This window comes from Athene cunicularia (genome assembly GCF_003259725.1).
Source record: "Athene cunicularia isolate RWA chromosome 2 unlocalized genomic scaffold, athCun1 chr2_part1, whole genome shotgun sequence".
In the NCBI taxonomy this organism is placed as follows: Eukaryota; Metazoa; Chordata; class Aves; order Strigiformes; family Strigidae; genus Athene; species Athene cunicularia.
Window position 1 is genome coordinate 108,655,775 of NW_020799095.1, and position 22,220 is coordinate 108,677,994.

The 22,220-nt window shown below is 38.2% G+C and overlaps 1 protein-coding gene across 5 annotated transcripts in view; it reads left to right on the forward strand.

Moving 5' to 3' along the window:
* SPIDR (scaffold protein involved in DNA repair) overlaps nt 1-22,220 on the forward strand; it is a 197,012-nt gene that overhangs the window by 23,469 nt on the left and 151,323 nt on the right. For 3 of the 5 annotated variants that reach the window (XM_026843073.1, XM_026843076.1, XM_026843078.1), the window contains exons 1-2: nt 337-396; nt 21,755-22,008. In XM_026843073.1, coding sequence (XP_026698874.1) covers nt 394-396; nt 21,755-22,008 — 257 coding nt within the window. In that variant the 5' untranslated portion in view covers nt 337-393. Of the gene's footprint in view, nt 1-336; nt 397-21,754; nt 22,009-22,220 lie in introns of those variants that run through there. The other 2 variants (XM_026843074.1, XM_026843075.1) reach the window with 1 other exon arrangement.

A 22,220-nucleotide genomic window follows, 5' to 3' on the forward strand; every position in this document is an offset into this window, starting at 1 on the left:
ACGCGTGGGACGGGATTTGGACAGGGAAGGGCTCGTTCTGGGGAGAACTGCCCATGTGCCAAGCTTCTGGTACACAAGGGAACACCAAACGATATGAATAAATAAGGGAAAAAATGCAATGGATGCATTTAAAATTATTTAATGCTGCTTTTGTGTTTTATTACCTTTTCATTACCATTTTCCTTTATGAATTTGAAACATACACTGACTTTTTTCCCCCTCTCTCTCCAGTGTGGATTTCAACACATTTTTGTGTAAGTGCCAAGAACACTGTGTTCTGTTAAGTCACGGAGTGACGTAGAGCACTGGCCAGCTGCCAACCTGGGTCAAGTTCATTCAAATAAGTTTCAGTGGTGGCTCTTGCTGCCTGAGCCTTGTCAGTCCTGCCTTTGCATGGTAGGTGGCTCTGTTGCGTTAGTTTTCTGAAGAGTTTGGGATTTCAGGACTTCGAATTTTACAGGCTTTTGAATTTTCTTTAATGTTTGTAGAAGGATTAAAAAATAATAATTAAAAAAAAATAGCCCGACCTTGCATTAATCTGTGACAAGAGAAAAAAGAGATGGCCGTGAGTTTACGGAGCAGAACAAGGTCTGCTAATTGCAGTGTGTGGTTTGAGTGTTTTCTTTTCTCTGCCCACTTTTTTTTTTTTTGACTCCTATCCCTGTCATCACTTTTAATCACCGTGTATACTTTATATGTTTAAACCAGAAGCTACTCCTGAAGTTCTAGTGACAAAATCCCACTTGTGACAAAAATAGATTAAATGGCACATAGTGTGTGAAAGCAGCAATGGCTGTGCTAGGTTAATCACTTCCTTTTCCTACAGGATTTTGTGTTTTGCTCTTTTAACCATGGAGCTTTGGACTGCTCTTAAAAATGTGTTAAGAAATATATTCTTCAGGGTGAGCTTCCCCTGTACAGGATTGTTCCATGTCATGGTGTTGAAAAGTCAGACCAGTTTTCTTGGTCTCTTTATTCCAGCTTCCCTTTCAGGGGACGGTGTTGTTGCTACTTTGCATAGTAGCATACTTTTCCTTCCTGTAACCCTACCAGAAATCACACTAGATCCCCTCCCCTTCACTTCCAGTAACTGCTCTGTGAGCAATAATTTTGGAACTACTGGCAAAATAAGAGTCTGTGACAAGCTCATAAAATCCTTACAACAGGATAGCAGTTATAATGCCAGAGACATCACTAAGTGGTCTCTAAGACAACTGTTGATATTTTAGTATTTGATGAGAAACCCATTCTTCCCGTTTGCTTCTGGGATATATATTTTTAATTAAGAATGAGATCTCTGGGAAAATTTGGTGTTTCCAGAGAGAGGTGATTAGTTTTAAAGAGAATGGAGAAGTGAATTTACAGGTCATGATTTAGATCTGTTTTAACCATCTCTTATTTGGACAGATTAGCTTTTTTATTTTTATTTTTATTCTTTTTAGCTGTGCACCAAGTTTCTAGGTCTTGGCTCACTTGATGTTTGGTTTTTAAGGGAGAGAAACATAGTAGTGTCAGGTTCCCATGATTCAACACCCACTCCTGAGTTACCTGTTGGTGCTTGCTGGTTTATCTTCTCTGTGTGGGAGAGTGCAGGATGATCAGATTTGTGTTCATCACTAGGTGTCACTCACTTGCAATTACTTAAAGTATGTTTCAGGGCAAAATTAAAAGAAACAAGAAACTCTCTTGCTTCCCATCATACCTCACCCAAGTTGGGTGTGTGTGGGGGAAGGAAATGGTGTGAAATCGGGAAAATAATTTTTTCCCATAAAACTGTTAAATGTGGTGTTTTGTAATTTTATTGCTTTATAATGTATCTTGATCTGTACTTTTGTTATTCTTGCATAGTTCTGTTGATGCAAGATAAAATTTTCTTGTATATTTTCAATGATGTTTTCTTCCCGCTATTATCAAGTGTGTAAAAACTTAAAGAATAGCAGATAGCATTGTAAAAGATGCAGAAAGCTAGCTCAAGGGTGGTGCAGTGATGGAACTACAGAATCACTTGAGAGAATGCTTGGCAAAAAAAGGAGATGACAGGACTCATAAAATCATTCTTGGGACTTGACCACTGAGCTATGTCAAGCAAAGGATAGTGATTAAAAGCTGTGTGTGTATAAAGATGATTTATACTTCTGTTATCTAATAAATTATGTGGAATGTGGTGCCTCAGCTGGGTCCTGGTCAGCCTTCTCCCTCTTCAAGTGATTAGTATGGGGAATGTAAAAAATAAGAGGGGAAGAGGAGGATGGTTAAGCAGTAAAACTCAACAGATTTGATCAGAGCTGTTGAATGCACCAAATGCTCTAAATATTTTATTCCAAAAGGAGATTTTCCAGAGAGTGTACAAGTGTCCATGTGGGTAACAGGAAACTTTATTGGCAAGGATGATGATTCTTCTCTTCCTGTATCTGCTCCTCTTCCCCTTTCTTTTTTCCATTGCAATGTGATGTGTCTTTTATTGCACCTGATTCTGTCATTCAGTGTGGGGGCTGGGACTGCTGTGGATCAAGATGTTGTGTAGACCCTCTCTCCCCTCCTTCAGGTTCAAGTGAACTAGGTATGTGTTGTGTCTGAGTTTGTCTCCCCAGAAAGCTGAACCTCGTGGAGGGTCTTGAGGCAATGCTCACTCGGGACGGTTCTCTAAATGGCTTCAGTGGTGGTAAATGTGGACTTTATGAGTGTCAGTAAAAAATTGGTGGAAAACTAAAGCTTGTCTATTGTGCTTTTTGTTTTTCACCCTCTTTTGTAACCAGAATCATTACTTTAAAAGGTATAGCTATAGACAGAAATTACCGTCCTCATCTTTTCTTATACATCAATAGTAGTGGCTATTTGAGATCAACTACTTTTCAGTGAAAGGTGACCTAAGCCAAGCAAACCCCTCCTAGACAAAAATCATTATTCCTGTGGACCTGGAGTGATGATTTGGTGAAGGTGACAATAATGGAGCAAATCTGTTGCAGAGTAGAAAGTACAGTGAGAAGAGAAGGAAAAGATCTCTGTTTTGTTTGTGCTGAATAAGAGTCTTAGCGCCAGCCTAGCCCTCTGCACAGCATTTATGTGGATATCCACAGAAGTTATGCGTTAACTGCATAAACAAGTAAATCTCTTAAACTCTGTGTCAAACCCCATGTTTGCAGTGTCTTTGCTCATATTTAGGCCCTAAAACCAGCATGAATTTCTTATGACAGTTGAGAAGAAAACACACAGCCTCCACTGATACCTGCACAGATATGACAGAACTCTTAATCATAAGAGTTAGTTTCCCTTTGCGAAGATTATAGGTTAAAAGATTCATCTCCTTGTTCTATCTTGGATTACTAAGTGTTTGTGGCTGTGTGTCACTGTATTTATCTAGTCCACATGTTGTATTTGAATTTAACTGAGAGTGTGTTTGGATGAATAAAGTAGCATAATTTTCGTCCCTTCCCCTGAAGCAGAGGTGGGTTTCTTTTAAAGTATGGCAGCTATTATGACTAACTATATAATTACACCTTTAATCAGAGTAAAATATTTTAGATACACAGTAGCCCCATTTGGCCCCTCAGTGTTGAATTGAAAACCCTCTAAAGATGCATAGTATGGCCTGTAGTCATCATCATCACCTTAATCACTCAGCAAGCCACTGTGCGGGAGTGTACATGGCTGCATGATTTACTGTTGGGGGTTGTGGTGAGGGCAGGGAAGAGAGATGTTAGTGTAAATTCCTTTTTCTGCCTCTAAATCTGCAAGGATGCTATTGTGTGTCTCTTCTTAGTGTCTCTGATAATCATTCTGCCAGCTTGCAATTAATTTCTTCTATTGTTGTCTTGTGTTTGAAGATGGAGGTGGCTCTGAAGATGTGGGGAAAAGTTTTTAGTCCATCCCAGCTACTGAAGCTTTTGAGAGGCTGATGGGTGTGTAAAGCACCTTGTTCAATGCATGGTCCAGAGGCATGGCCCACAGAAAGCCTCTCTTCCTCTAAACAATGAGCTATGTGAGGTTGTCCTAGCTCCTCAAAGACTCAGCTCAGCTGCTGTCTGTCCCATTTTATGCAGGGTAAATGCGGGTGTCTGATTTCTGGCATATTGGGATTCATCCTCAAAATAAGAAAAACATACTGCTACATTTAATATATCAGTTTTGGAATTTACACACTCCACCCCTGGTGTTAATCCTATAATTTTAATAAAGCCTAATAAGTGCCTATTTTTGAAGATCTTAATTATGCTAACAGCTATTTTTAAAAAAAGATTTTTTGCTCTAGTTGAAATATAGTTACATCCAATATTTACTTCTGTTCTGTTTCATGTTTTGTCTGATATGTTTATTTCACATCTTGTTTTGTGTGAGGAGGATGAATAGAGGAGGAAAGGAAGCTGCAGATGTCCCTTAGTAAAGAAGGGACAACATCAGAATGGCAGTTCTGTGAAACAGAGCCAGATGCATAGATTTCACGGGGTGGCATGTACAGTTCATTTCTGTTGTCATCTCTGAAACTAAAGTGGGTTTGGTTGGGGCTAAAAGGTTGTTGGGAGAAGAATGGAAAATGGCTGAGAATTCTATTTGAGAAGGTTAGAAAGAGCTCAAGGTTGTACCATAGCAACTGATCTCACGCTGAAAGGCCCAGAGTTAAGAAGTGAGTGGATCTGTGATTCCAAGACATGTGTCTGACCAGAGTTTTCAGGCTTATTTATGCATGGTCTGTTCTACTCCATCAGGAGTGAAAAATTTTGAGCATGATGTTTGCAAAAGATCATGACAAGGCTAGAATTTGTTGCCTGTTACTGCAGGTTTTCTCACAACTTATTGGGTATACAAACATTGCATAGGGATATTGGTGCAGCACTGAGATAAGGGCAGTAAATTAAAACAAACATAATAAATGGGAAAGCCTTTGTAAAAATGTGCAGACAACTGCACTCAGCACAACTCTTGATGTCTTGGCCTTGAGCTAGCTCAGTTGGTGGAGCTGCTGCTGCCTGACTGCCAAGATAATGTGTATGATGTAATCATGCCAAGCCCACACTATCATGGTATTACAGCAAAAGCTGTGTCTGTGAACTGGGCACATTCCCAGTTACATTCAGGTACAGTAACAAGGTAATTGGGAAGGTTTTGCCAGTATTGTATATGTATAGTTACAGCTTGAAGTGGGTGTTTTGAGGCATGAAAGGCAAAGTAAGTCTCTTTTGCTGGCCAAGTACTAGAGAACATAGTGTTTAGTTGGTACATTTTTTATCTAACTCTTATATTAAATGACCCTGCAAGCATGCACCTCTTCCCCTGCTGCAGAGGAACATTTTCTGATACACTGTAAGAATGGCTATATAGGATAGACCAAAGATCTGTCTAGCCCTTTGCCCTTTCTGTGCTTGTGGCCAGATGCCCGTAATTTGGACACTGGATATAAACAAACATAGGTTTAGCGAAATGGATTAGTTGGCCAAATCATCATACCAGTTGCTCTGCTTCTGGCTGAATGTGTGTTAAAATAATCCCTGATCTTCAGCAAAGACTAGATATTTAAAAGCTAGAAAGTTGTGAGTGACAGGAAAGACTTCAGCAAAATATAGCAACTGTTGTGGTTTTAAATAAATTTGTTATGTATTCCACAACTGAAAAGGTGCATAACACAAATGTTGTTGTATTAGCCAGTTTTAAGTGTCTGCATCTAACGGGCCCAATGGGTAAATAAATAGGTCTGAATGGGGCAACTGCAAGGATATGTGTTATGTCCTTTCAGAAATATGTGCAACTTGATGGGAGATTTTTGTTTGCTTGTTTTTTGGTTGTGATTTTTCTTTTTTAATTGGTGACACATTCTCTAGATACTTACATAGTCCTAAACTGAGCTTGTTTATGTAGTTTCATGCAGTTTCTTCATGCAACCTTCACAAACTCTTCCTGCTTTCTGAAGTTTTTGGAACAGTTAGTTAATTCTAACTCTCCATCTTCCTCTTTGACTGAAATTTGCAATTTCCTTTAGAGAAACAACTTCCTATTGAGTAGTGACTTATCTCACTGCTTTCATATATTTGACTTTAAAAAAAAAAAAAAGTCCTGAATGCATTGCAAAATCCAGTGTTCTCTTCACAGCTTGAATTTCTTCACTGCCTGAATTTGAGGAAGTATAGAAGTAGATAGGAACTCATCAAACTAACAAATGAAAATCCAATTTAAATGTGCTTGATCATGCAGTGTCATTGTAAAATTCCAAACTGCAGTAATTGAAATCTGGTTAGGCAGCTGAAGAAGACTGAATTGTCACATATTTGCTGTGATCAGCACTGACTTTAGGAGATTTGCCTTTTGGGAGTTGTGTGGATTTCCAAAAAATGCTTCAGCATATTTGGAGGCAGATACAGCAAAGGGCTGATTTCTGCGGTGCAGCCTATCATCATGCCAGAACTACAGGAATCTAAGTCCTGGCCTGCAAAATAGCCATTAAACTTAGATTTAGATGCCTGTGTTCTGTATACAATGAACAGAAGAGCTTAAGTGCTAAATACCAGGATTCCCAGCTACTGTCTTTCTGACCAAGGAACGCTTAAGCTCCCTGGTGTTCCTGCATTTTATCTAATGCCTGTTTGATGTGGAGCAGGGACTGGAGCTCTTAAAGACCCTTTGAATCTCGTGGTTTTTTCTGTAGTGGCCCAGCCCTCAAGGGAGAAGTAGAAATGACCTCCTTATTGCTTTGTTTGGCGCGTTGAGAGCTTTCCTGAGAGGGAGGAATTTAAACTCTCTTAAGCTAAAGATTGTCTTGCTAGAATTTGGGCTTCTCACTGCTTAGGCTGAAACGTCTGAAGTGTTACAGAAGAGTTACGTGTTTACTGCTGTAGATGTGCTTTTCAACGCAAGAATGCATACAGCATGCTGTGAGTGGAAGTATCTGCAGAGCATAAACCCACACCTACTGAATCAAGCCCCTAAACAGGCTTAGGTACAGAAGTACCAACTTTGTACTCGCAGGCTTGTATAGACATAAAACACAAGCCTGCAGAGTTGCATTGCTTCTGTGGGTATGTCCAGTTGATTTTGTGACTGACCTCTTGGACTTTGATGTCTAAATGCCATCTAAGTAACTCTTGGAGTCTAAATCTTAGATTTTATAGCTGAAGATAACTTTATGTATTTAGATGCATAGAACAGTTAACAGTGTTGGTTTTTTTTGCAGTCTCCCTGAAATTATCAAAGTGATCAGTAGTTTCCTATTTTGAAGAGTTAAACAACTGAGGACTTTCAGAAGTCTGAAATTTGAATGTCTGCTTATGCTGAATTCAAATGTAGATGCTTTGCAATTCTGCTTCCCTCACCCCTGGATGCTAAGCCTTAGTGGTTCTCAGTGCTTTTACATGGGAGTCAGTGTCTAACACATGTGCAAAATAAGCTTGAGACCCAAGTTGCCAGATACAGTTGAGAACCACTTGTGAAAACGTTGTCTTAAACAGCATCTTCCCAAACCACAGTAACTGATGTTAGATCCAGTCTTAAATGTCAGGCTTTCTGACTCAGTTCTGTGCTTATACCACTAGATCACGTTTTATTGTGAAGATTCATGTGTTCAGGTGGTACTTCATAAACATCATGTGTATTTTAAAGTAGATTCTTGGGTTCTTATTACAGCTGTGGTTTCCTTTTCTGTATTTGAAACAGGGAATTCCCCAGATTTTTCCCCAAGAGCATTTTTTTTGGTAGGTTCTGGGTTGTGCTCTCTCCCTAGAAATCTTTTGCTTCAATTTTAATTCAGTCATGAGCAAACTCTTTTGGTGGCAGTTGTCATCTACAGCAAACAGTGTTCCTCTGATTCTACCAAAGTGGTTTTAGATAATATCTGTCAAACTACTTCAGACATCTTCTGTACTTCTTTCTGCCACTGTTGTATCCATAGAGAGGCTGTATTTTTGCACCCAGTCTTCACAGTCTTGGCCATGGTATGTAGTAATACTGTAATATCTAGAAAACTCATGCACATAAATCCAGTGGTGTTCCTTTCATAGAAAACCTGATTTATATGCTTTCTGGATCCTCTCCCTCCACCCTACTTTTTTAATGGTTGTCAAATGAAATAGAGGGGCTTTTCTGGTTCACTTTTTTTTTTCTCCTGGGCTTCAATACTTGCTGTTTGGGACATAAGGCATTGGTTTAATGTCATCAAAGTCCTATTTTATCAGTATAACATCACTTGAAACTATAGAACCTTTTGGGATATTGGCCTTAAGTTTTGAGGTTTTGAGTATAAGAAAGCATCGCTGCTTTTGCTCCCTGGTTTTGTGCAGTATGTTTCTGTAATCCTTCAAATGTAAAGTTATCTGCTGTGAAAGTCCTGCAAATATTTTGCTATATTTAAAACTAATTTCTATAGTATGTATGCATGTGTTGTGGATTGTGGAGTGATGTGGAGTTCAGTTTTGGGGCAAGGAGGAGTGGACATGTAGGTGCATGCATGTGCTTTCTACATAAGCTGTTCTTCCTTTTCTGTTTAGTAAAATTTATGTTGAATTATTACAGTCTTACATAGAGGAAGTTAGTGAACTTCTGCAAAAAGCAGAGTAAATTCAGGAACCCCTTTATAATCAGAGTCCTCGTAGTTTAGGAAGAACAAGCTAACAGGTTAACATTAGGTATATAAAAAACACACAAAGACAAAACTAAAACTGGGGAGAAAAGTATGTGATGTTTCCTAATCGGAAAATGACATGTTTGTTTAAATATAAATAAATAAATGTAAATGCTTGTACTTGGGATGTACTGGGGTGGGTGCATATAAACATGCTTTTTTTTCACTGTGGTGTTTGAGAGTGTGGGTGACTTGTTAAGTTAAATTTTCAATTTCTTGAGTGCTTTTTCCTTAAGTGGTTGTCTCATCAGATAGTCTAAATGTAATTGTACACTTTTTCGATTTTGCATAGGGTAGGCTTTGCATTCCAGGAATAACAATACTTATCCTTGGCTGTAGTGATGAAATTTTCTAGGACTTTTGTGAAGAGTAAAATAGAAGAACGAGGAAAAAAAATCACTTTTTGATGGTACTCACAAATTGACAGGAATAGTCAACTTTTGATCTAGAAACTCAGTTCCTCCTCCCTGCAAAGTGACTGCTATGTAACAGAATCCATTTACTTTTGGCAATTTTTGGGGAAAATGCATTTAAAATGTCTAAAATTTCCAAGTGTAAATTTGGCTATAGTAGATATCAATAAACATGTCAAAAGGATTTTTATCCTGAAGTCTTGGTATGTGTTATATTAATCCTCTGAATTGCAGTAGTTTCAGTGGAAATCTTAAGTCAGCGTTTTGGAAACCAAGGGTTTAAATTATGTATTTGTGAGTGAATTTTTACATTATTTTGACAGAGGACTTTAAAACTGAGAAACTGTCTCTTCTACAAGAATATTCCATTTCTTGTCTGAATCCTGGTTATATTCCCCTTTATGCCTAGACTAAATTATCTTGCACCATTATATGACAGAGCTGTGTTTGGTTTTATTCTGAAATTTCTGAACTTTTTTTGCTTTAATACCATTTACAATTAGTGTGTAGTTTGCTTTTAAAATTGATAACTCTGGAAAAAAACATGGGTGCCTACTATTCTGCCATTACCTACAAACTTGCTTTAAGTTTGGCTGTCCTTATTTGAGAAGAGTTAGGATACACTGACAGATCTGTGTAGTACTCACTGAATGGAAAATACTGTATGAGTTGGAGTTTAAAATATTTAAACCAGATAAATAGATAAACAAGTGGGCTTTCGGCAAGTAGAAAACAAGATCTTGCTCCACTGAAGTTCTGCCCTGTATTGTACCCTGAAAAAATGACCCTTGCAGCATGCGAAATTCTTCGGTTTTCAGAAGATTGATTTTTAATTTTTATATTTTTTTTTAAACCAACTCTGCTGCAATGCTTTGCCCATCTTTCTGACCAAAACAAAATTACTGTTGTTGTGAGCTGGGGAAGGCAGATCATCCAGATAGCAGTGTAGGTTACTGTATGCAGAAGTACCTCTTTGGTGATTTGGAGTGGGGAATAGAAAATGTTGTAGTGTTTTAGGTAGTTATAACAGACTCCCGGGACTGTTCTTTGCTATTGAAGTAATATGACTGCATGCTACATTGATGTCTAACCGCTAATAAAAAAAATTCCAATTACAATAATTGCCAATAAGATGAACATAAAATTGATCCTGTGGATGCCAACATTTGCACTTATGCATTTAGGCAGTAAAGCTGTCTGTATAACAGACTTCCTAAAAATGGTTCAGCCAGATGCCCAGAACTGCTTGAGCACTTTCTTCAAAACTTGTTACTGGTCCCTCTCCTTTCAGAGCTTGGCTTGTTACTCTCCCCTCACCCTACCTTCTCAGTGCTGACCACAGCTCCCAGAGTAAGACCTCCAGCTGCCGGTGTTTGAGAGTTAACTGCTGTTCAGTAAAAATTTTTTTTCTTCCATTTACTTTTAGAAAAAACTTTGGGCCCTGGTTTGTGGCCCCAAACATTTCAGGAAATTGCAACTTGCACAGTGTTTTTAGTTGCTTCATACATAACAAGTTTTTGATCAGAATGCTCATAGCTCACTTTATTTAGTTTAAGAAAAAAGATTTGCACCGCTTTTTAAAACTCCTGCTAGCTGCAGAGTTCAGTGTGAAGGACAAATATCACATGCGTATTTCTACTTTGGGAAAAGGAAAATAAGCAGAGAACCTTTAATAGTATCTTGAAGGACACATTTTATATTTAAAAGCTCTTCTAGAAGCTAACTTGTATTAATTTAGCGTTATCTTGTCAGCTTTGAGCTTCTCTTATATTTTTAAAAAAGAAAAGTGGGTGGGGACACAACACCACTCTGAATCTTGCAGAGGTTGCATTTTCCCCTGTGTAAATAGACATTGACGTGTGCTAACCTAATAGGAAAAAAAAAAAAAAGTTCTACATTGGTTTTCTCCCCCGATTTTCAGAAGTAAAGCAGGCATTGATTTAAGAATGGAAGTGAAACCGAGCCATCACAATCTCTTGATCTGGTTAGAGATAGTGGAGACATAAAGCCAAATGGTATTGGTGCCTGCTGTGGAAACCAGTCAACTATTGCTTTTTAAAGTGTCTTAAAATATGTAGACGTACATTGAGGCTTTCTTTTTCTCTGCCTGTAATTGAGAAGCATTACCTTAATTCTTTTTAATCTTCCTACTTTATGCAAACTTTATGATCCTTATAAGGAATTGAGTAGTCAAAGTTACTGATGGTTATATTTCAGGGCTCTTTTCTTTGCAAATTCTCTGTGCCAGTCACTAGCTAGCTTTTAGAGACTTGCAGTCCATCGAGTTTAATTGTTTAAGGATTGTATTTGATTACTGCCTTACTGGGACGTTTCAAGTATGTTTTTTCCTGGTATGTTTATGTGCCATGCTTATTTACTAATAAAAGTTTTAAATATTTGTGATTGTCTCCATATGTCCTGTAATGTATGGTATACCCATATTATGGCAATCATGTCACTGTATGTAATGTATACACAGGTATATTACAGCACACACATGTTTTTATTCTAATCTAGATCTCAAAGGAGTTTTAATTGGGCTTCACTTTGAAATCTTTTCATGTACTGTGAACAATCAGTGCAACTAAATGTGTCAAACTCAAGATGGTATTGCAGCAGTTAGCACCTCTGAATCTCTCTATAAAATGTGTATTTATAACATTACAATTTTCAGTTACCCAGTTGATGGTTACTTTATTTTCCTTCTGCTTCTCCAAAATTTGGTCACATGATCTAAAAGAAAATCTGTGAATTTAGTGTTAGGCTCCTTTTATTTTGTTCTTTCTCCAAACAGAATTAATTTTAGCAAAGGATATTTAATGTATTTTTTAAAGTAGTTTTCTTGTTTGGTGTTCTTTGACTTGCTTGGAAAAGCACTTAAATGAGTCGTCTGTTTCTTCAGTCTGCATATAGGCACTCTCACCATCGTTAAAAATCGGTTTAGGTGAAGGTGGCACTTCTGTATGTGTACATATGCTGTCATCACTAACACAGTATTTCAGACACAGTAAGACATTTCCTGTTCTGAAATGTTTGCTGTTTAAAACAGTTTTAACGGTGCAAAAACATGAAACAATGACCTAGAAAAGGTAGGCTGTGGAAGGGTATCTGGAGAGGAGGGAGAGGGTCAGAAGTTAGAAATCAAGAGGAGGAAAGAAATGAAGTGACTATTTTAGGCTTTGGGGGCAGTACCACAGGCACTGTGAAGCAATAAATGGGGCAAAGGGGAGAACAGTCAAGTGAGAAGAATGTAGAGTGAGTGGGAGTAGAAGAAAATGAATGTAATGTGCTGCACTGCCCGGCAGCCTGATGTCTTCTTAAGCTGCCAGTGTTGTAGCTGTGAACGCCGGCACCGTTGGAAGCACAGAGTTTGAATTCCAAGATGTGTCTGTGTACCTCTGTGGAAATGACAAACAAAAAAATTTCCACTAAGTGCTCAGCATTATTGCAGAAATTATGCCTGTATTGCATTTGTGTGCTATACAATGCTGTGCCACTTGTGTTTCCTCCCTCTCTCTCATTTTGTTGGGGTTTTTTTATTTTTTGGTAAATGCTTTTCTAAGGGGTTTCACAGGAAACTGCAGGCAGATCAACCAAAGATGAGAAGTCAGTGTGCATAATTTGTACTTCACTACGTATCTGTGTGCCATCTCATTTAGTTAGTTATTCTGGAATTGCTTCCTTTCATCTCAAAAATAACATGCTTTCAGTTATCACCTACTTTTTGAAAGAGAATACGTAATATGAAAGATGTTTTAAAGTCTTTGACTGTTCGGTCTAAACAGTGACATTACTGTGAGAGGTATTTTCTCATGGTTTCTTTTTTTAGAAATATTTTTTTAAAAAAGCTTGCAGGGTCGTTATTCATAATTGCATGAGCTAAAGATCTAGGAGAAGCAATTTTATAAGGAAGGATTTAATTTATTTAGACCAAGTGATCTATTTGGAGTAAAAAGCTTGATAAACTTTTGGGACCTGTAGAAGGGCTTAGTGCTGAAAGCTTGTCTGTTTTCCCACAGTTATAGCTGTTTGTCTAGTAAAAGATATTACCTCTTATTACAAGTATTTGTTCTCTCTGAAGGCTTGGAACAAAACAAAAGAATTGCTTGAAGATGGAAATGTATTTCCTCCCTTAACAGTTCCTATTGAATCCTGCAGGTGTTTAGTCTAGATGCTTTAGGATTTAGCTCATAAATAATAATTTGGTTTTTAATCATGCCTTTCAGTTGAGTTCTCTTGTACATCCAAGCTTTAACCTGGACAATTACCATAGCATCACCTAAAATAGAGACAATAAAACTGAGGTTTCATGGCCTGAATCCACTATCTTTAATAAATGAAACTGAATGAATAACTATAAACAAAGAATGTGAAAGTAGGTTATCAAACCATGTGATAACATCTGTTCATTGGAAACATGAAAGTAACTATTTCTGTGTCAAGAACTAAACCCTGTTTAAGTGGTATTATAAACTGACTATAATTTTCTTGTGTGCTCAAACTTCAGTGCATGATGTTGAGGCTTCTGTGTGAAATGATGTAATTATCTGCATGCCCTATCAGAGTCAGGTATTTATATTTGAAAACCTGTGTCTCTATCATCTGGAGGATCCTTATCAAGATGAGAGCTCAACTGCGTGGGATAATATGCAGTTGCATGAGAGGAGACCTGGTTCTGTCCTTGAATAGTTTGCAAGATTCAACATGTGAAATGGCATCTCCCCCCTCCCCTCTTTTTTTAAAGGAAGAAATAGAGAGCAAGGGTTACAGTGATTCACTTGGATGTAACATTGGCTAGTAGTATGTATAAATTGGTCCAAATTGTCTTTAACAGCCAGTCATTTTTCCTGGGAGAAACTGAAGATGCTCTTGTATTATGAAGGGAAAAAAGATTATACAAAGCAGAAAAAGCACTTGTAGATTGTCTGTATTGACATTTTTCAGCATTGTTGGGTCTGTTAGAAGTTGGTTATGACTGATCACAGACTGATGGAGAGATCTGTGGTAATGCAGAATATTAGGAAGTGATAGATCAGCTTCATAATGCTAAAGCTTCATTAAACTACTAAAATGATGCTTTTAAGAGGTGCAGTTGCAGCATAAATGCTACAGATGCCAGGACTGCAGCAGGGTTTTCTTTATACTCCACACAGTACAAATCAGTGTCCCTTAACTGCTGTTGGGTAAACTTCTGCTTCGTGCCCATTTTGTGCCTTAATAGTTCACTGTCCCCTAATATTCTTTCCCATCCTTGTGCCCAGCAGATAGCTGTTTTGTTCTGTCTTACTTTCAGAATTGCTATTTAATTCTAGATCTAAATCATATGCTTAGAAATAAATGCAGTGCTTCTTGCTTTACGGACTTATTTTGTATAAAAATGCACTTGGGCTGAGCAGACAGCCTCACCTGTTTCGGTTGGCTGATCCATGCCTTAGAACAACCTGTTCTGGGAGAGGCAGGCTGGAACAGCTTGTGGATGTATCTCCAGAGGTATAGCCTGCTAAACCTGTTTGCCTTGTAAAAGCTGAGGTTTCTGTTTAGGATTAGAAGTTATGGCTTCGATTTCATCTTACTTACCTGTTGTGTATTCTTTACCTGGCTTAAAAAAAAAACACACCATCTTTTCATTAGGTCTATAAAAAGTCTGTTGTTTTGTGATTTAAATCACTCATCTCCCAAAGTTTTTCTTTCAAAGATCAGATAGTCATTGATTTGTGTGTGTGTGTGTAAAATCTTACTCTAATATTATTTTTTCCATTTTTGTGGAATTGTTCTAAAACAATTAGTGCTGCTTGCAGGATACTGCCTGCCAGTGGTGTATGTGTACAGGATTATGCATAAGAGAGCTCAAACCAAACAAAAACATGCACCTCTCCCTTTACAAAAAAGAATGCACAGCCAAACATACTGCATGTAATCCTAATCATCACCTCATTTTCCACTTCAAGGCAATATGATCTACACAAGATATGGGAGCTGATAAATGATGATAAAAGTTATTTATTTTGTTGTTATTTCATGTGTGATATGAAACACCATTTTTTGGCCTTGTGTACTGTACTCAATTTCCTCAGTCTTTGAAGTGTAAGAAGGAGCTTCCTGTCTGTGTCACCCTCCACACCTTCCCTTGGTTTCAGAAATTGTGCAGGAAGCCCAGCATCATCAGAGGATAACTGGTGGTCAGATTCAACAGCAGCCATATAGTTCCATTAATTTCTACAGAGTTAGGTCAAATCCCTTTCAGCTCCTTCAGTCCATGAAAGCATCTCCGAAACTGTCGCATTTGCTTTTCTTTTGATAACAGCTATTGTTATTTTTCCTTTGAATCAAATCATTCTTGGGGTAATCTTTTAAGACAGTAGCTAATGCAGCTGTAATTTTTGACAGATCCTGCAGAATAAATGGGGTCAAACATGGGTAGGACTTCTGAAGGAGCTCTCCAAAACTCTCCAAAGAGCCCAGCAGTGTAAGCAGTGGTGCTTCAGGTTTACTAGCTGGCCTCCTTCCTCCAGAGATAATCATGAATCAATTTCCTTTACGATAGGAAGCACTGGGCTGCTGGATGCAATGAATCCTTTTTAATTAGTCATAGAGGAGAAGTCCTTACCACTTGTTTAAAGGTCTCAAAACACCATTAAGAGGAGATGAGGGTGCAGTCTGTGACCAAATTCTGCTTTGAATAATTACAGTGTTGCTGCCTACACTTCTCCTCCATATTCAAGTAGATACAGCATTCTTCTTTGCTACTTGGCATAAATGATTTTGTGTGCTAATAACTACTGCATTCCAGGCTAAGGGTGGTGGCATCTAGGAGATAGCAAAAATTCATTCCCATGTCTGTATGAAGAGAGATGTTGCTTAAATTTAGTCGTGGCCGAGCAGGTAGAAATAAGCAAACCCTCTGTCAGCTCAGCGGTAGCTGCTCTTGGAGAGTCCCAGAGAGGTGCTCAAGGTGGGCTGTTCTCATGCTGCTGAGGAGCGCACAGCTCTGTTTCCTGTAATGGCAGCCACAAAATGCTATAACGTGCATGGAGCAGGACATGTCATTTCCTAGTGTGCTGAACCATCACCACTGATAAATATTTAGGACAGATCAGATGGTCTGAGTGCATGTGCTGAGGAGGAATGCTGTACTTAGCTAAACAACTAAGCATTATCTGAGATCCATTTTAAATATATGCTGTCTCTGTAATAACACTGGGTAGTTGTTCCAGATACAAAATTTCAGTTAATCTGTTGTGTCAGTTTGGGCTTGCAAGTCCAAAAATATCTTATTAGTGATTTATGTCTTCCATTGTTTTTCTTTTTTGTCATACGGTTATCTCTGCCCACGTACTGCTCCCTAATCTTGTACTTTTTACATGCTGTTCCTGTGGTTATTCCATGAGAAGAAAGCTTGATGTCACCTACAGAGAAGCACTTGCCTAGCTCTGCACTTAATGATCAAGTTTCTTGTGTGAAGGTAGATCTGAATTTTATCTCTAGAATGAAAGTAGGTAGCTTACCAAGAACCAAATTATTTCTCAAGATACTAGGAAAATATTTGGCATAGACTTCAGTGCTTCAGTTAAAGCTTCAGGAAACACAAAGCTTTGAAGAGAATTGCAAGCTTTAAATCCTTTATATCTTTAATTATCTTTATAGAGCTGAATAATATCCTGCACTGTCTGTGCGCACAATGCTTGAATTAATTTTGTGTTGATTAATTAAGGGGAAACTTTTTTTCTTTTACCTTTACCCTACTCCCTATAATCCTGCACGCCAGCTTCTGGTGGAGTTAGCTTAAAACATTCATTACCATGGCCTGGGCCTTTGACATACTGCACTGGTGATTTATGCTTGTGAATATTCATTGTAGCAAATCCAGTGGCTTTCTGCTTGCTCTGTTTTTTGGAGAGTACCATGCAAGATACAAAATCTCCTTGCAACCTGTAACTACCTCCCTGGGGTAGAAGTTTGCTCCATTATAATCCCTTTACATGCATGGCAACGAGGAGTACCAGTAGTGCAAATGTAGCATTGCTCCATCAGAAAGGAAAACTGTATAAAAGAAGGGGTGGTAGGATAGTTGGCTCTGTGTGTTTGTTAATACCAGTCGACTTCCACCCATCTTGAGAGCTGTCATGAGAGGGCAGTTAGGAAAGAGTAAGGGAATCAGAAAAGAGAAAAAGATAGTTCATGAGAGAGCAGGCAGGGAATAAGAGAAAATGCTTCCAGAGTTAGAGGCAAAGATATGTGAAAGGACAAGTAGGAAAGGAAATGCCACAAGATTAATTTTCCTCTGTATATACAGTGATCAAAGTCTGAAACTCTCAAATACTATTTCTGACATAACTTGGCTCTGTGACCTTGAGAAAGCTTGGTTCCCTAAGGGTGCCATCTGAGAAACCCTGTTAGTTCTTCTGCTATTTGAGCTAAGCTGTAGTAAGATAATAGGAGGGAAGAAATTTATTATTTTTAGGGAAGGAAATGACAGGCTAAGAGACTTCCATCTGTAAAAAGTTATTTCAGTGTCTATATGGAATTTGAGATTCAGACATACTTGCAGCATGCTGAACCATCTTAGTTTCAGCTGATGAACTTGTTCAGAATATCTGTGAGCTTTCATTGAGCATCATACCTGCAAAGTATCTTCATACCAACTGGGAAAGATTTACAACGTTTTCTAAATGTACAATGACTGAACAAGTGAAAATGTTTAACCTATACAAAAGTTTCGTGTATATACTGACATTTTTCCACAGAAAAATCTTGGGAGGAGAGCCAAGGGAGATGAGAAACTGTCCCAACTGCTCATCTTCTTGCCTTTAATTAGTAATCACTGTGTTTTTTAATAGAACTTGTATGTTAGCTTACTTTTTGTACAGAAAGTTTTGTACAGTTCTGCTTTCTATGCTGAAGCTGTAAACTTCAAATGGAAATTTAACACTTCTCATATTAACTTACTGCTGTTTTATTGGTAAGAAATATTGAGTGCTTATTAAAGTGATCAAATACAGGTATTTCTTGTTTCTATTGTTATTGAAGTGAAAAGGTAATTTTTTCAGACCTTTTAGAGGCAAAGGCTGTGCAGAGTGCAAAGGTACTCCCAAAGAACTCATACAGTGTTCAAGGAGAAGCAACAGGTAGCTAAAGCAGATCTCTTGTGGGTAAGGGAGGGAGTACTTGGTCACAGAAGTAACAGCACGGTATCTTCTGTGCTGCCTGCATGAAAAATCTGCGTGCTTACAGAATGCTGTCTTCATTTCACAGAAGTGAAGAGTTTTGCCTTTGAATAACTTAGGTCAGGATTTGGCCATTTCTGTTGTGGTTGTTTTTGTGATTTTTTTTTTTTTTTAAATGAATTTAAATTGACACAGGTAATCATACATTCTTTAGCAATCTCCACTGTTTAGTCAGGGGGAGATATTTGCTGTTTCTTATTCTAGTTTCTATTTTTACATTTGTACCATCTTCTACTTTAGTACTGGTGAGTGCTGTCAAAAATGCATCGTAAATTGGATCTTGAGAGCTCTCTTGATGCATTTTGATTTAAACATACTTATCTTTAAAATGGAGGGTCCTAGATGCTCAGCTGTAGTACTCACTGACTTGTTTTCCTGTAACCAAATCTTAGCAGAAAAAATGACAGTATTCCGTGCATTTATACTAAAGTAATTTTTCCTTAAAAGAAAGAGCCATTGAAAGGGAGCATTTAGAACATTTCAAATGAAACCAGTCACAGAGCAAATAGATTTATTTCAAAGTGAACAAAATGAACGAAGCTTGTCATTTCAGTGAGAGAAAGATTGAGGTCAGCCCCTGCATTTTTTTTCCACTCAGCCCTTGAACATAGTAGAGAGGTTAACATGATACAGAGGGTGTTGTGACAAGGTCATAATTGGAAAAGAAAGGTAAATGTTAGTGAGCAGTCTAGACCAAGTATTTGGAGTGATTGGGATGTATGGGAGACAGTCATGGAAAACCCCAGAAAGGGAATGCTTAGATTGGGCTCAGGGGTTGGAGGAAGCTATTAAGGTGCAGAAGCTGAGCATGTGTGTAGTGGTGAGCTTTGTACCTTCAGCCATCATAACCAGAAATTACTGTACTTTGAAATAATAAGCAATGTGGAAAAGTTGACTACTTTTAATTTGACACTTCTCTGTGCTTAGCAGTGATACTCTTCAGAAACTCTTGGTGATATTAGTGGGGTTATTATTTAGAAAAAAAAACCCCACAACTCTTGAAAATTCAGCTTCATGATGTTTAAGATACTAATAATGGATAAACAATTTATTCACTATTTATCAATGATTGTTTTAAAGTGAACCTAAGAATTATTTTTTTTTTTTCAAACTGTCCACCATAATGTTGGTGGTAGTGCCAGCTTATTTACTGGGTACTTGAAAAATCATGTTTGTATGTTTTGAAAATATTTTTCTCTTCAGACTTTTATTTCTGATGGTGGCTACAGTTAAATAATGTACGGAATTGGAAGATTGAATTTTTGGTTTTCTCCATTTTTATAGCTTCCTCTTCTTTAAAGAAAAATTTCCAACTGACCAATTAAAAAAAAACCAAACAAAAACAAAATCAACAAACCACCCAGCAAAACTATTAACAAGCAAACAAAACAAAAACCACAAACTATGGTTTCCTTGGGGACATTAAGTCTAAACAAGTATACAATAATAAATATTAGCAGAAGAATTAAATTATTTATTAGACAACCTTAGAAAAGCTTTGTAACTTTTACAACAGTCAGTGGGATAAAAAACATGTGCTTAACTTGAAGCACAGGCCAAGAGTTTTCCTCATTTGCAGTTTACTTGCTCAAAGAACTTCAGGTTTACATCCTTTTTTTTTAGGTGCAGTGGATATTGTAGTGATTTGGGCAAAATTGAAGCATTCCTAAAGTAAAACAGTGCATCAGAATGGTGTTTTAAGAATGAAGTGCTTGCTTACTGCTTTCGTACTCTTTGAAACCTTCGATTTCTGGCTCTTTTCCAATGTGGAAGGAGTTTGTTTTCAGAGAAATATTGTTGCCAAGGGACGAATGTTGACTGTGTTGTGTTTAAACCAGGATGATATTAATTACATTCTTTTAGCTATTCTCCTTCTCTGGATAACTTTAAAAGGTCCTTCCAATTTCCAGAGTACTTAGGTGAGCTCTCAGAACATGAACATAGTGTCTCGTCATTTATGTGAAGAATGTATTAAAGAACTGGCAAGAGCTGAACTCATTTTGGTGCTCAGTCAAGAAATGTTGGTTTCAGTTGATTACACTAATTAATAACATACAACAGCATTAGTGAATGCAGTGTTTTCCCTCCCTCCCTTCTTTTATCTTTAAAGTCTTTATCTGAGCCAGTTGTCAGACAACCTGTGTGGAGAGCTGCTTACTGTGTTAGACCAGCTGAACAGGCTAATTTTTTCCAGGACCTATTGTGATCAGGGCAGCATGATCTGGAGTGAAGTCAGTCTTTGGGTTTTTCCAGTTCCCTGTTGATAATATGAACCTAATGTTTTACATTGGGTTTTTGTTCTTTCAAGGATCAGTCTGAGTTACTTAACTTGCCTCTTCTTGTTAGAAGAGTTTTGTGCAAGCCCCCCTGAGCTGAGCAGCTAATGCTGGTGGTCCCAGTGATGGGACTGTTACCATGCTCACCCCACCAGAACTTGTAGAGAGTGGGTTTTTTTCCAGCTAGCTCATGAAGACTGAGTCCAGCTCATGTTTCTGTCTTCTGCCTATTTCAGAGTTCTAGTTCATTTCATTCTGTACTAGCTAAAATTCCACTTTTCAAGTATTCTTGCTCAATACTTAGTACTTTAAGAAATACTGGGTCAAGAGAGGATAATGTACGTAACTGTGCAGAGCTCACCTTAGAGTTCCTTGCCCTGCTTGTGTGTCAGCCCTAGAGTAGAGTAAAACAAGCTGAGCCAAAGCAGGTGAATTTTCCCTACCAGCCCTCTTCTCAGCCTTCCACATCTCTTTGCAGACTTGTTTTTGGGCCTTCTCATCCTCTCCTCTCATCCCTCCTTTAGTGGGATGAGTTCAGTGTGTCCTGTGAGATTCTGGGAGAAGAGTTCCAGTGAGGTTTTATGAGCCCTGCTTGCTCGTGGGCCTGGCTCCTGGCCACTAATCCATCCTTCCTGGAGCTACCTGGATGCGTCCCGATAGCTTATGCTCAACTTCTGAAACCTTCTTGGGAAGCTATAGGTCTGGTGAACATGGGTGAAGGCCAGTGGTCAAAATCTTGTTGTAACAGAAGGTTACATACTATTTGCCAGGTGTGGGTTCTCAACAGAGGCATATGTTTCTTCCCTCCATTCAGACTATGGAAGTCAGCCTTCATACTTGAATCCTGATGTGAAAGCTCCCTTTCAGCTTTCCTGCCAGTCATGATCCCTGTCACTCATTAGCCTCTTTCTGCTGTCCTGAAAACTTGCTTTAATCCTGACCTGTCTGGAAACTTTTTCTGATAAACATTGGCTTATCATTTTGATAAATTCTCCAGATCTAGTTGTTTGAAAAAACAAATGTTACTGATCTCAGTTGTCCCTCAAGAGATGGTCCTTATATTCAGGAGTTCATGTTGACTTAGAAAAGATTAATATGCATTTACAGTGAAGTTGTTTAAATTATATTAATGAATTGGCATTCAATTTATGGATTACTAGGAAACATAAATAACTGCCTAAATAAACCTGTACTTATGTAGCACTCTGTTTAAATAGCTTTATATTTTTATTTGTTTAGACAACTTTGACAGAAATTTCTGATTATTCATCCGATAACGACAACATGGGAGGAGAGACAGTCCTAGTGACCACTACTTCAGGATCCACTAAGAGATTACAGTCATGGTCGGGAGCGGACATGGGGGATGTTATGGCACGACCGGCCAGCGAATGGCTGAAGTCTGCACAGGCCCTTCTACGCACCCCTGGGAAACAGGCAGGCAAGGCCCCCCGAGCCCCCGCTGAGTCCACGAAGAAGAGGAAGCTACTGAGGTAAATGTGCTGTCTGCCTTAAGGAATTTTTTTTTTTAATTGTAAGTAAAAAAATACTTAAAGAAGAGTAGGAATGCATTTCAAGGATAAACATTTTAGTGATGCAGATTCCAAAAACTTAAAGAATGTCGTTTATCTGTAAATGAGCAAACGAGGCAAGAAAGAACTCAGTTCAGTTTTAAAATCTGTGGTGAAAGCTCTCGATCTTGAAC